The sequence below is a fragment of the Saccopteryx leptura genome, chromosome 3 (assembly GCF_036850995.1).
Source record: "Saccopteryx leptura isolate mSacLep1 chromosome 3, mSacLep1_pri_phased_curated, whole genome shotgun sequence".
Taxonomy (NCBI): Eukaryota; Metazoa; Chordata; class Mammalia; order Chiroptera; family Emballonuridae; genus Saccopteryx; species Saccopteryx leptura.
The window spans coordinates 249,948,015-249,961,675 of record NC_089505.1 but is presented as its reverse complement, the minus strand read 5'-3'; the positions used below and the strand labels follow the sequence as shown (position 1 = coordinate 249,961,675).

Sequence of the window (13,661 nt, the reverse complement as noted above, 5' to 3'; positions counted from 1 at the left end):
AATATTTCAGAAAAACAAATCAGAATATAAACACAATATAATCTCATTTGGATTTCTCCTCTGCTTGAGTGGTACTCCGTAACACAGAGTTGTCCCAAAACAGTCGCATGCACTTGACTCGTGTATCCATCTGGACAAGGTCAACCGGTAGGACTGTGGGCACTATGCATCAGGAACAAAACTTGTGAACTTCTCTACTCCTAATGATTTCTAAAACCTATCTCCCTATTTTCAAGGGTAAGTTTACTCCAAAAAGAAGAATAAACCGGTCAGCTACACAACATTTCCAGCCTTTATTGTTAGAACATAGTTATTATGCCAAAATTCAGCCATCAATATACAACCACATTTCCCATCTACAATTAATGAGAATATATTTTACTTTAAACAGGACAAAGAGGCAAAGTGCCAAAAATTAATATATCACCTTATAAAGACTTAGATTCACACTTCAAGTATCAAAAGAAATAATTCTCAAAATCATAAAAACATGATGAAGTAACTATACAGAAAAAACAACAAACATTTAAGTCATTTCACTTTTTCTTGTATATAGTGACACAAATGTATTTATAACTTCAGCCTTCAGAAAGCATACTTCATAAAGTCATTATACATTTAAAATAGACAAATGTTTATGAAACACAACTTAAATTTCATAGTTGCTTATAAAATGGTACTTGAAAGGTTGACCTATATAAGGAAATAAGAGTCCTGTCAAGAGAGATGGTAAACTATAAATATAAAATATACCACTATATTAGAAACCTCATAGTGTTCTGTAGGAAAATCAATACAGATAACTTAATCTTTCTGGGGAAAAATGTATTTAGCATCACAAATTCCAATGTAAATTTTATATATGAATTCAATAACGAATACATTTAAACCACACATTGCCACATAATCAACAATTTTGTGTAAAACAATAAAAATGATGTACTTTTTGAACATGTGTACATCACAACCAAAAGGTTATTTTTTACTTTTTCCTTTATTGGCAACTTTGGGTGTATTTTTAGGTTTTGGTTCCCAGAGGGCATTTTTTACAAATCTTGAAGCTGCACCTCTGTCCAGCTTGGCGGCCTTTTTCTTGTCTGTTATTTCCTTGACTCTGTTCATATACACTCTGATTCTTTCCTTAAAGATAAAAGGAGAAAGGCAATAGATTTACTAAGCTGTTCACCACCACTGAGTTTTACTACACTGCACCCAGTTACATCAATAGGTATGTATTTATCGCTGATTGAGTGGAACTAGGAAGTGCCAGCGAACAGGCTAGACAAGCACATGCCCTCCTGGCGTTCACTAGGGCAGCAATTTGCAACCTTTTTTCATCTCATGGCACACAAACTAATTACTAAAATTCTGCAGCAGACATAAAATATATATTTTGCTGATCTGACAAAAAATAGGTATACTTTTGATTCATTCACAGTGGATGGCTATTGTGTTGGCTGCTGTCATCTTTTAATTTGACATTCTAAGGGAAAAGAGGTCAGTGTCCTCCACTAAATAATCAGGTATGCATGTTTGTTCTTGTTTGTTATAGATGTTACAGAGAGAGAAAGAGAGAGACATCAACTTGATGTTCCACTTATTTATGCATTCATTGGTTGATTCTTATATGTGCTCTGACCAGGAACTGAATTCACAAACTTGGTAATTCGAGACAATGCTCTAACCAGCTGAACTACCCAGCCAGGGCTGCATGTTTTAAGAATTCTTGCAGCACACCAGTTGACAATCTCTGGTCTAGGGAAACACAGATATTAAAAAGTTATTTCAGCCCTGGCCGGTTGGCTCAGTGGTAGAGCGTCGGACCAGCATGTGGCAGTCCCAGGTTCAATTCCTGGCCAGGGCACACAGAAGCACCCATCTACTTCTCCACCCTTCCCTATCTCCTTTCTCCCCCTCTCCTTTCTATTTCTCTATTCGTCTCCCGCAGCCAAGGCTCCATGGGAGCAAAGTTGGCCTGGGCACTGAGGATGGCTCCATGGCCACCGCCTCAGGCACTAGAATGGCTCAGGTTGCAGCAGAGCAATGCCCCAGATGGGCAGAGCATCGCCCCCTAGTGGGCATGCCGGGTGGATCCCGGTCGGGTGCATACGCAAGTCTGTCTGTCTGCCGCCCCCAATCCCCGCTTCTAACTTCGGAAAAATACCCAAAAAAAGTGACTTCAAGAGTGGTCTGAGTGTTTCAAAAGAGGGAAAACTAGACTGACATCACTACAGCGATAAACAGTGAACTGTTCATATGTAGTTATACTTTCTTTGACTTAGCTTTAATCTAAATCTACATATTAGCTCTTATTTACCTAAAGTCTATACCTAAAATAGAACTCTCATGTACTTGTAACATATAAACTAAACTCTGCTAAGTTTTTCTAAACAGGAAATGGGTGAGGGAGGATTGATTTTTGTTGTTACTTTGGAGTGTCACAAATAAAATAAAATAAGCAAAATGAAAACACAAGGTATTTCATTCAATTTCATAGTTTTGATTGATAAGCATTGTTTTCTAATGCTATACAGTTCTAGTCAGACTTAACAAGATAGGAAACAAAATAGGTTGCTATACCATTAAAATCTTTTGAGATCATTAACCAGAATGAAGGGCTACACTATACTTCATCTAGAGAAGTGAAGGTGATGAGAAGCATAAAATAGAGTAAATGATTGATCACTGCTTTTTTAAAAGCAAGTTTCATTAAAATAACCAAAATAGTGGCATAAACATGCACCAAAAACTGCAGAACCTCCCAATTTTTTAATTGTAAAAGACTGACAACTCTGCTCAAAACCCACTCACAGCCCCTTATTTCTCTCCGAGGAGAAAGCCAAGTCCTAACAGCAGGCTCCCACCCCAGCCCTGCCCAGGGGACCTAACACTGAACACCCACAGCCACTGCTCCCCCCCTCCCTCCCAGTCAATCTAGGCAGCAATCTCCTGTAACAGGCTGACCATTCCCACCTCAAACGGCAATCTTACCAAGACACTACACTCCTCCCTACAGCGGACTAGGTTTTGCTTTTTTCCATAACATACATTATATTTCCCCTAACATATATATTTATATGTAGTTATCATTTGTTTGTTTGTTTTATTATGTTAATTGTGTGTCTCCTTCGACATCTGCCACAGGGCAAGAATATTCATTGGCTTTATTCACTGAGGAAATCACTTCACTAAAAAATAATGCCTAGCTCCTGCCAGGCACACAAGTATTTGTTGAATGAATGAATTCACTATTTTCAATGTCTTTCCCCATTCATGATACATCTCTCACACACTAACTCTATGATCAATTAGTGATGTTTGTCACAAGGCCAGAAAAGGAGAAAAGGGTCATGAATTCCTGTACTTTGTCAACCCTTGTCCAGAATATGAATGTACTACTCCATAAAGTGGGTTCTGAGGGAGAAAGAAGACATGATTTTATCTTTTCCATGACAGAACCAAATATTAAAATACTCACAATAACTCTGCGTTAAAAGAAAAGAGAAATATTTTATAAATGTAAAGCCTGTATTAGAAAGTTGAAAATAGAACCTCTTAGGATTTAAAGCAAATATCACTACTCAGATCAAGATTTGTGTATCATATTGCTTTATACTTTGCTTTAAGTATTTTATCACAATTTCTGTTTTTAAAAATAAATTTCTTTTCCCTCAAGAACTTTAAAAGGAGAAACTATCTTAGTTCACACATTAACAAAATGAAGACAACAGATCTGGTTATTCATTTTTTAAAACTAAATGACCAACTACTTAACTGTTATGTACACTTTACTAAGTTGTACATAACATACATATCAAATACCGTAAGACTTACGGACAATAATACAGTGTCAAGTGTATTTCACACATCTATTTACCTAATATTTTATAAACACAAAGAATAAATTAATATTTTTATTCATAAAGCCAAGTCAAGAAGGTAACTATAGTTTGATTTCTAATTTTTCTCTTTTAAGTTGAATGATTTGATTTCATTTTTGAAGTCAGCAAAAACTCTACGATACCAGACCTTATATACAGTACTTATACATCCAAATGGAATACAAAGACAAACCTAGAAGATTTATTACAGGTTGTAAATATGTCACTAATGCAGAATTACTGGACAGTACACATACAACTGGTGCCAAAAAAGCTTTTAGCTTTGTTGCTGAACTGAATTCTTTACTGCTGAGAAAATGAATTAATGGAAGAATTGAAAAGGTGGGGGAGAAGCTTTCCCGTCTTTGCTAGTAAATCAACTAGAATATACTTTTAAGAATTGTGTAAGAGTTTTTTTTAAAAATGCAGTTGTAGAGATGAACAAGATTTCAAGAATTTATAGAAAAAATAATATGGAAGTTATAAATAATTACTAGAATCATAACATATTTTTCCCATCCAGAGATTTGTATAATATATGAAACACCAATTCTCTGACAACACTAAGAAAAACTAAGGACATGATGAAATCTGACTCGCTTTCATAATTTCAACCCGCAATGATTTTACTCTCCCCAGTTAGTGTGGTGGAGGTGCTGGGGCTTGGCTTGGGGAACACTGAGCAGACTGGGGAGGAAGAAGCCCACTGCCATCTCACCAGCTCCTGCTTCACAGGGTGCTCCTTAGGATTGACGCCCTGAGTCGCCAGGTAAACTATAAGAGAAAGATTTCATGAAATAAAATGCTGTATCTATTAATTAAGAGCATTAATTAAAGAAACTGTAGTTACAAAAAAAATGTCACACATATGATTGATTAAATTTTAAATTATTCAACCTTTATGTAATAATAAATATGTGTGTGGTTTATGGGCATATGGTATTATGATTTAAAAGAAATAAATATCTGACTATTAAAATTGTCATAAAGTATAACTGTATATAAATTGCTAGCAATTAAAGAATAAATCACCCTTGACTCAATAAATAATTTGCTTTCTAATTAGCTCCAAAGTAATATACGTACCCCAAAACATTGAATTTAATGTGTAAGCAGAAACTAAATCCACTTTCGCTTGTTCAAGTGGGTCCAACTGAAGAAAGAGATAAAGAGAAGAAATTCAAATTTTGAGGACCATCACGTATTTTAAACTTTCACCAAGCACAATGCATCAAATGTTTTTTTCACTTCTGATACTCCAATAGCCAAATGATCTGTAAATCATTTGCAAAAAGAAAAAGTTTTGTTAACCAGTGATTTTTGCCCACAAATTTCCAATTCAGAGTACCATCTTTAGTTAGACAAGGAATGTGTATAATGCAAGAAAAATTCTTTTGAATTATTTTAATTTCAGGAGTTATGATCTGGGCTTTGTACGTCAAAAGTAATTTATCAATATAAACATTGTACATGATGCATTTATGTATAAGAAGCAGGCTAAAATGCTTAGGCAATACCAAAGACAGAAGAAACATAATGAGATTTGTTTTAGACTGTCAAAGTCAATTTACTCTTTTTGTCCTATAGGGTTTCCAGAAACCCTGATAACATCATTGTAATACTTAAAAGGTCAAAGATAGAGTCTGTAGAAAAGAATGCTGGGAGTGCTCCTTTTTTTTTTTTTTTTTTTTTTTTTACAGAGACAAGGAGAGAGTCAGAGAGAGGGATAGATAGGGACAGACAGGAACGAAGAGAGTTGAGAAGCATCAATCATCAGTTTTTCATTGCTACACCTTAGTTGTTCATTGATTGCTTTCTCATATGTGCCTTGACCAGGGGCCTTCAGCAGACCGAGTGACCCTTTGCTTGAGCCAGCGACTTTGGGTCCAAGCTGGTGACCTTTGCTCAAACCAGATGAGCCCGCGCTCAAGCTGGTGACCTCAGTCAGGGTCTCAAATCTGGGTCCTCCGCATCCCAGTCCGACGTTCTATCCACTGCACCACCGCCTGGTCAGGCTTTTTTTTTTTTTTTTTTTGGTCAAAATAAAAATATAGCTAAAAGGTATTTCCTAAGGTTGGAGTTTTATCTCCTAAAATTACCCCAATACTTATAAAATTGAAATAACAGGGGAAAGGATCATGCATATATCATTATTTCTTAACACAGCACTCTTTTATGAATTACATTTTTAGAAATTACATTTTTAAAGTACCTTCTGCAACAACTCATTTCTAGAAACAGACATCATAGTCTTCAGCATGTCATCTACAGCACCAATGGAATTCTCAAATGTTGATAAATACTCATGGATTTCTGCTGGATAGTCTTCATTCATTTCTTCTCCTGCCATCATGACCAACTGCAAAGAAGTAAATTCTTAGAATTTATACTGGAGACAAAGGTTGCTCTTTAAGTTACAAAAGAAAAATGCATAGGTCATACCATGTACTTCAAAAGTGCTAAAAGAGTTAAAACCGGAAAAATATTAAAGAAATCTTAGAATATAATTCTAGAGCTATTATATATAAACTTCCCTTCTTCTTAAGTTGCTCGAAGGGCAGGGGTGGGGGCGGAGGGACAAGGAACAGACCCACCCAAGGTCACTAATGCTACACATATCAAACTCTCAATGCTTTTTGAGAACTAAGACATGACTGCCACACATGAAATATCAATTATCAAAATTCTACATTTAAGGAAATTTCTGTTGAAGTTAAAGATCAAGCAAAGGAATGAAAGTGTGATGAGTATATCCCCTAATGCTTGCTGAAAAATGATAAGCAAAGCTCTTCTATTTTCAAAAAACATGTATTAGAGCCCTTCTATATTTAGGTGTTGACCTAGTAGCAGGGTATATTAAATTAAAAAATGAGAAATGCTAGGTCTGAAATATGATTATTTATCACTAAAATAATTTTTCAAGCCTATATTTATATATTCCTTAAGCTTCTTTAAAATATTAAGAAGAAATTCAAAAAACCCATAAATTACATAAAGCAGAAAAGAGGAAGTTTGGGAGAAATAAACTACAGGGTTTTCATTTAGGCTAGAGCATAGCTGACAGCCCATTCTTTTAAAATTCACATTTATATCATAATATTTAATATATATGTGAGAAAAAGCAAAATACACATCAGTGTATTTCAAGTGGTTTCTAAGATCAGATTTCAGAAGCACTTCTAAGCCATACATATGTACCATCTTTAGGTTTTAAATTATTTTTTTAATTAGCTGAAAATACCTCTTTCATTACATAGCTAAAGAAAACAGCAAGAACGTGGTAAAACAGCACAAAGAACAGCAGAATTGAAGTAAAGATATGTGGGCTTTACATCTTGCTTGATCAATGACTCTGTTACTTCAAATAAATCACTGAGTCTCTCTGGACTTCAAATACCTCATCCATAAAATGGTCTAATGATCTATAAAGGACCCTTAGGTTCTAAATGTTATGACTAGGTCATTTAAGTTTGAAAAGTACTATTTGAATACTTAGTCACAATATATCAACATTTCTATTCAACAAGTATATACTCCACTGAGACATCTGGATTCATTTAAAAAAAAAAGTGAAGTCCATCTGACTCTCACTACTTGTGCTGTAAAGTTACTATCCAACTACTGTGCAACCAACAATTAAACAAAGAACAATGATAAAAGAAAACCACATAGAACTGTGCCTTGCTATTTCAAAAGGCTAACTGAAAACACAGATTTGTCTCATCCCTCCCAGAATTCTCTCCAAAATGATAGAAGAAATATCAAATTAAGTCCATAGTAATGCTGAAAACCAAAAGAGGCACATAGCCATCAGCTAGCCTCAACAGTAGAAACTTTTGTAAGCTAAAGAGCAAACTGGACAATAGAAACAAGGAGCCTACAATGCCCTACAAACAAAGGGGAAGAATCTACGAATAACCCCAAAACAAGGGCAGTAAGAGCTTGGCCTCAAGGGCTGAAAACAGCTAACCAACCCCTAGCACTGTCAAAGAATGGCTCCAGCATCTGCTGTCCAGATCCAAGTGCAAGAACAGGGATATACTGCAAGTACAGAGAAGATGCAGTATTGCTCTGCTTTATGTAAAATCTTAAACCAATATATTTGAAAATACAAATAAAAAGAATTAGTTGCTGAGAAAAAATTATCAATTACCAAAACTAACCTAAAAGAAGTATTTAAACAAAGAGATCATTAACCATAAGGAAAAAATTTAAAGGAAGTCAAAGATCTAGCCTCCAAAAGGGATCCAAACCCAAAATATATTATAAGTAATTTTTTCCAAACCTTTAAAAACCAATTCATTCTTATGGTATTTAACTGGTTAAGAACATAGAAAAAGAGGCCTGATCTGTGGTGGTGCAATGGATAAAGCGTCGACCTGAAAATGCTGAGGTCGCCGGTTCAAAACCCTGGGCTTGCCTGGTCAAGGCACATATGGGAGTTGATGCTTCCTGCTCCTCCCCCCTTCTCTCTCTCTCTGTCTCTCTCTCCTCTCTCTCTATCTCTGTCTCTCTCTCCTCTCTAAAAAAAAAAAATGAATAAAATAAATTTAAAAAAATAAAAAGATTAAAAAAACATAGAAAAAGATAAAAAACTTAAGACACCTATTTTACAACATACACAAAAAAAATCCAGATAAATGTAAAAGGTAAATGAACAAACATATTAAAAACATTATATAAAATATTTATATAATCCAAATGCTATAAAAAGAAATGGCTGACAGAATTACATAAAAACTAAATTAAAAAGCATCTATATGGTAAAATTACAGCATAAGCAAAGTTAAAAGAAACAACCTGGGAGAAAATATTTTGCCAAAATACCATAAAGGATTAGTTAGATTAAGTTGCTACAAAGCATAAATCAAATTAAAATAATGAGGATACCACCCATCAAATTGGTAATAATTTTAAAGATTATCAAAGTTCAATGTTAGAAAAGGTTATAAACTGAAGGTAGACTATAAATTGCTACAGGTTTTTTAAATGCATATACCCTTTGACTCTGGAAATCCTCTTAAGAATCTAGCCTCCAGAAATCTTTGTATACATTCATACAAATCTATCAAAATGGATTCTTCAAACTCCTCTCTGAATTTCCCCCACTTTCTTCTTGCATCAATTTTTCCCTCTGCTGAATCATTACCCATAATTCTTAAAACATTGTATTTCTCTATCTTAGACAAGAAACATCTGACTCCAGCTAACGCTCCACTGTCTATCTCCCTTTTAGAACTCCTCAAAAGGACTACTTATACTAACAGTCCAATTCCTCTCCTTCATTCTTTCTGAAATCTACTACACACAGTCCTACTACTTCTCACTCAAAACTGCTCCTGTCAGGGTCCCCCACACAGTCACATTTTTAAGTTCAATGGTCAGGTTTCAGTTCTCACCATCTGACTTCACTGCCTCCCTTCATTTGGTTTCCAGGACAACATATTTTCTTGGTTTCCCTCCTACCTCACTGGGTGCTTTCTTGGTGTCCTTGGCAGCACCCTTTTCATACCCAGCCTTTTAACCTTGAAGTATCTCAAGATCTGTCCTCAAGCCTGTTCTCTAATTTACTCCATAGGTGAGCTCAGAGCTCTAAATTGCACTGAAACACTGATGACTCCCAGGTTTGTGTCTCCAGCCTGGCCTCCCTACTGAATTCCAAATCGACATTTCCAACTGCTTACTCAATAATTCCTCTGGTTGGATACTGATAGATTCTCAAGCATAATATGCCCAAAGCCAAATGCTTAATCTTGCCTACTGTAGTCTTCCCCACTTCATTTCCTGGTAACTCCACCTTTCCAATTGTTTAGCCCCAAAACTTCAGAGAGGCCCTGGACTCTTTTCTCTTTTAGCCTGTCTAAAACATCTTCAGAGCTGACCACATCCTACCACTGCTACTGCTGCCACCCTGGTCCAAGCCAGTCCAAGCCATTGTTGTGCCTCACCTAAATTATTGCACTAGCCTTTTAAATGGCCTCCCTGTTTCCAGCCCAGTAGTTTATTATCAAGAAAAAGCAGAGTGGTCATTCCAAATCTACATCATACCTCTGGCTTGGAAACTTCCAAAGGCTTACCACCTTACTCAGAGTAAAAGACAGTCTTTACAATGTCCTAAAAAGCCCAACACAACCTGCCTTCTCAGCATCTTTCTGTGACCTCAGCTCCTCCCATTCTACCCCTTGCTCATTCCACTCTAGGCAGGATGGCCTCATTGCTCCTCCTCCATCAGCACAAGCATTCCCCTACCTCAGGGCCTTTGCATTTCTCCCCTTCCTAGAATGTCCTGCTCCCCCTCTCACCAACAGTTTCAGAGCTCATTGCTCAAACATCACCTACTGGTAAATTTTCCTGATCATCCTCTTTTAAAATACATGGCCCACCCATCATACCCTACCTCTCAGACCCTGCACTCCCTATCTCCTCTACCTTACAGTACTCAATAACACCTGACATATTCATGATATTTACTTATTGTCTGCCCACCTCAAAAGATGCTAACTTTTTACATGAGAACAGAATTTGTTTATGTTTTGTTCATTAGCACCGCCTGGCAGTCAATAAACATTTGTTGAATAAATGACCAGTAACAAAATACTAAAAATAATCTAGGGAAACAACTAAATAAACTGTAGCACATTCCATCCAAAAGAATATTAAAAATGAGTTGGCTCATGAAGATTCATTTGGATAAAGCCCAGCAGAAATACATGGAGCACAAGGCTGAAACTTTTCCTGATGTCTACAAGAGGTGCATGGGCAAGGATGTTAATTTTGAACTCCCAGAGTTTCGGTTGCACACAAAAATGACTAAATAAAATATTGTTCACAGTATAAAAAAAAGAAGAAAGAAAAAGAGAAAGAAGTAAATCTGTATGTAATAACACATAATGATAAGTGGTAAAAAATATCATAGAACACTGTATACAACATGTAATATATTTAACATATGCCAATTGTTTTTAAAAAGCTGTATCTGTAGAGATACTAAAAAAGATTTGAAGGAGACATAAGAAATAGACATTCTCTCTGAAAAGGGATTAAGAAATAGGATCAAAGCAGACTCATTTTTTTAACTCTTCATTCTTCAGTGTTTAAGTTCTGTTACTTCAAAAAGCATGTTAAATTTGTAATAAAAATAATTATGAAATTTAAATAAATGCATATTCTAATAAAGTATTTGGCTTTTAACAAATACTGCAAGTATAAAAATTCAAAAAGACCATTATTTAAATGTAAATTTTTCATCTGACTTTTTTTATTAGAAAATATTTTCCCTCTCTAGAATCATAATGGGAGATGTTTTCCTGCAATTATTCCATGTCCCTAAGCCCCAATAAACAAGTAGCTATTTATTGTTAAAATGGGTTAGGGTGAAACACTGAAAGCAAGGCAGTAAGTAAGAATAATTACCCTCATTAAATCTGAACTGAACCACTTGCCTTTCACCTATCTAAAAAAATAAGCATGACAAAGACAGACTAAAAAATAAAGGTTCTTCTATTATCAAAAATTCCCCCCAATTCAAATGATTTCTTCTAACATCTTATATGGACAGCCCCTGTATTGGCTCCTTCCACAAGAGTTGCAAAAGGGAGCTACATAAACTCCCCCGTTCCCAGGGCCCCAGGAGGGAGCAGTGTATCAGCACAATGGCAGACATCTGAACACCGCTGCATACCGGCCAGGCGCTAGCCTAAGCACACCGCACACATTAACTCATCTACTCCTCACAGATGAGGAACTGAGTTTCAGTAACTTGTCCAAGGTTGTACATGGTAAAATGTGCAGAGAAGAAATAGAACTCACCCACCCCTGCCTGTCTGGGGTTCTATCCGTATTCCTCACCCCTCCACCTACTCCTTCCAAAGCCTGGCTGCAGAGGTGGCAAAGTGGAAGAGGGCAGGAGAAAACGTGCTTCTCTTCATCCCTCAGCAGTCTGGCTGAGACTCAGGGCAGAGAAGGGGAACCCCTGCACAGTAATCTCTATGGCAGTGGTCCCCAACCTTTTTTGGGCCACGGACCAGTTTAATGTCAGAAAATATTTTCACGGACCGGCCTTTAGGGTGGGACGGATAAATTTATCACGTGACTGAGACAAGCATCAAGAGTGGGTCTTAGACGGATGTAACAGAGGGAATCTGGTCATTTTTTAAAAATAAAACATCATTCAGACTTAAATATAAATAAAACGGAAATAATGTGAGTTATTTATTCTTTCTCTGCGGACCGGTACCAAATGGCCCACGGACTGGTACCGGTCCACGGCCCAGGGGTTGGGGACCACTGCTCTATGGGACATTTTTGCTCCTTCCCTCCGCTCACCAGTTACGAAAGCGATAGAATCCACAGAAGAAAAGGAGGAGTGCAAGCATCACACACACAAGTGAAGTCACCCCCTTCCCTCCCGATTCTCTACTCCTGGGAGGTCAGTCCAGCCAGGAACCTAGGAGTCACCCCTCGCTCCCTCCTCAGGCCCCAAATCCAATCAGTCTTGCAAATACAGCAGCTTTAATATCCTTACACCACAAGTTCTCTCCTCACTGACTAGATTTTCTCAATCCCTGAATAGTCTTTCTTCTATCATTTTCTTTCCATTCTAAATTTTAGAATGTTACAAAATATGATTTTTTTATAAGATAGTCTGGCAATGGTATGCGCCTCTGCTTAAAATTCTGCAATTGTCCTCCAGCACTTTGAAGATAAGCTCCAAACCCCACAGGAATAGAGGTCAAGCTCATTACAATGTGTCCCCTGTCTGACTAACCTCATCTTTCATGGTTTCCCTCATCCAATCCTAAGGTTATAGCCATGAGGGCAGTTTTCCAAATGTGCCACAATCACTCTAACCTTTTACCCCTCTGGGTGGCATCGTCTTATTCTGTCTAAATAAACAATGTCATTTGAAACACGATCTGGTAACATCACTTGATTTACCTGCCTTTCCTTTGACTATAAGCAACTTGAGGGTGTGGTGTCATACTGATGTATCTATCACTGGTGGCTGACACACAAAATGTCTCTATGGCACAATTTGCCCAGGACAGTCTCAGTTTACACCTGTAGTTCCACTCAGCTCTGCATTTCTCTCTCAGGAGTCCCAGCCTGAGCAATTCATTACAATGGTAACTCTAAGTAGGTCCTCCGACTCTACCTCCATTCCTCACCCCATTGGGTCAGAGAACAGGAGAGTCAGGGGAGTTGCTTGTACCAGCCAGAGTTCAACCAGAGCAGCAGAACCAGCAGGCGATAAATATCTGAGGAGATTTATTACAAGAAATGATTTTACGCAATTGTGGGGTCTGGCTAAGTATTGTAATTCCAAACTCTGTAGGGCAGGCCTCCAGGGCGGGCCACACTAGAACGTGGCTACAAACCGAGGCTGCTATCCAGAGGTGGAGTTCCTCTTCTGTCAGGGAAGTAAGTCTCAGCTCTGCTTCTAAAGTCTCTCAATGACTAAGTCAGTTGACTTATCTAGAACAGTGGTCCCCAACCCCCAGGCCGTGGACCGATACTGGTCTGTGGGCCATTTGGTGCCAGTCCGCAGAGAAAGAATAAATAACTTACATTATTTCCATTTTATTTATATTTAAGTCTGAACTATGTTTTATTTTTAAAAAAATGACCAGATTTCCTCTGTTACATCTGTCTAAGACTCACTCTTGACGCTTGTCTCGGTCACATGATACATTTATCCGTCCGACCCTAAAGGCCGGTCCATGAAAATATTTTCTGACATTAAACTGGTCCGTGGCCCAAAAAAGGTTGGGGATCACTGAT

At 37.2% G+C, this 13,661-nt stretch overlaps 1 protein-coding gene across 5 annotated transcripts in view; it reads right to left on the bottom strand.

Moving 5' to 3' along the window:
- Positions 1 to 274: 274 nt before the first annotated feature.
- Positions 275 to 13,661, bottom strand: part of C1D (C1D nuclear receptor corepressor) — a 495,080-nt gene continuing 481,693 nt past the window's right edge. For all 5 annotated transcript variants that reach the window (XM_066378113.1, XM_066378111.1, XM_066378112.1 and 2 more), the window contains exons 2-5: positions 6,094 to 6,240; positions 4,968 to 5,034; positions 4,600 to 4,655; positions 275 to 1,140 (exon numbers count right to left, since the gene is read on the bottom strand). In XM_066378113.1, the coding sequence (XP_066234210.1) occupies positions 976 to 1,140; positions 4,600 to 4,655; positions 4,968 to 5,034; positions 6,094 to 6,234 (429 nt within the window). In that variant the 5' untranslated portion in view covers positions 6,235 to 6,240 and the 3' untranslated portion in view covers positions 275 to 975. The remainder of the gene's footprint in view (positions 1,141 to 4,599; positions 4,656 to 4,967; positions 5,035 to 6,093; positions 6,241 to 13,661) is intronic.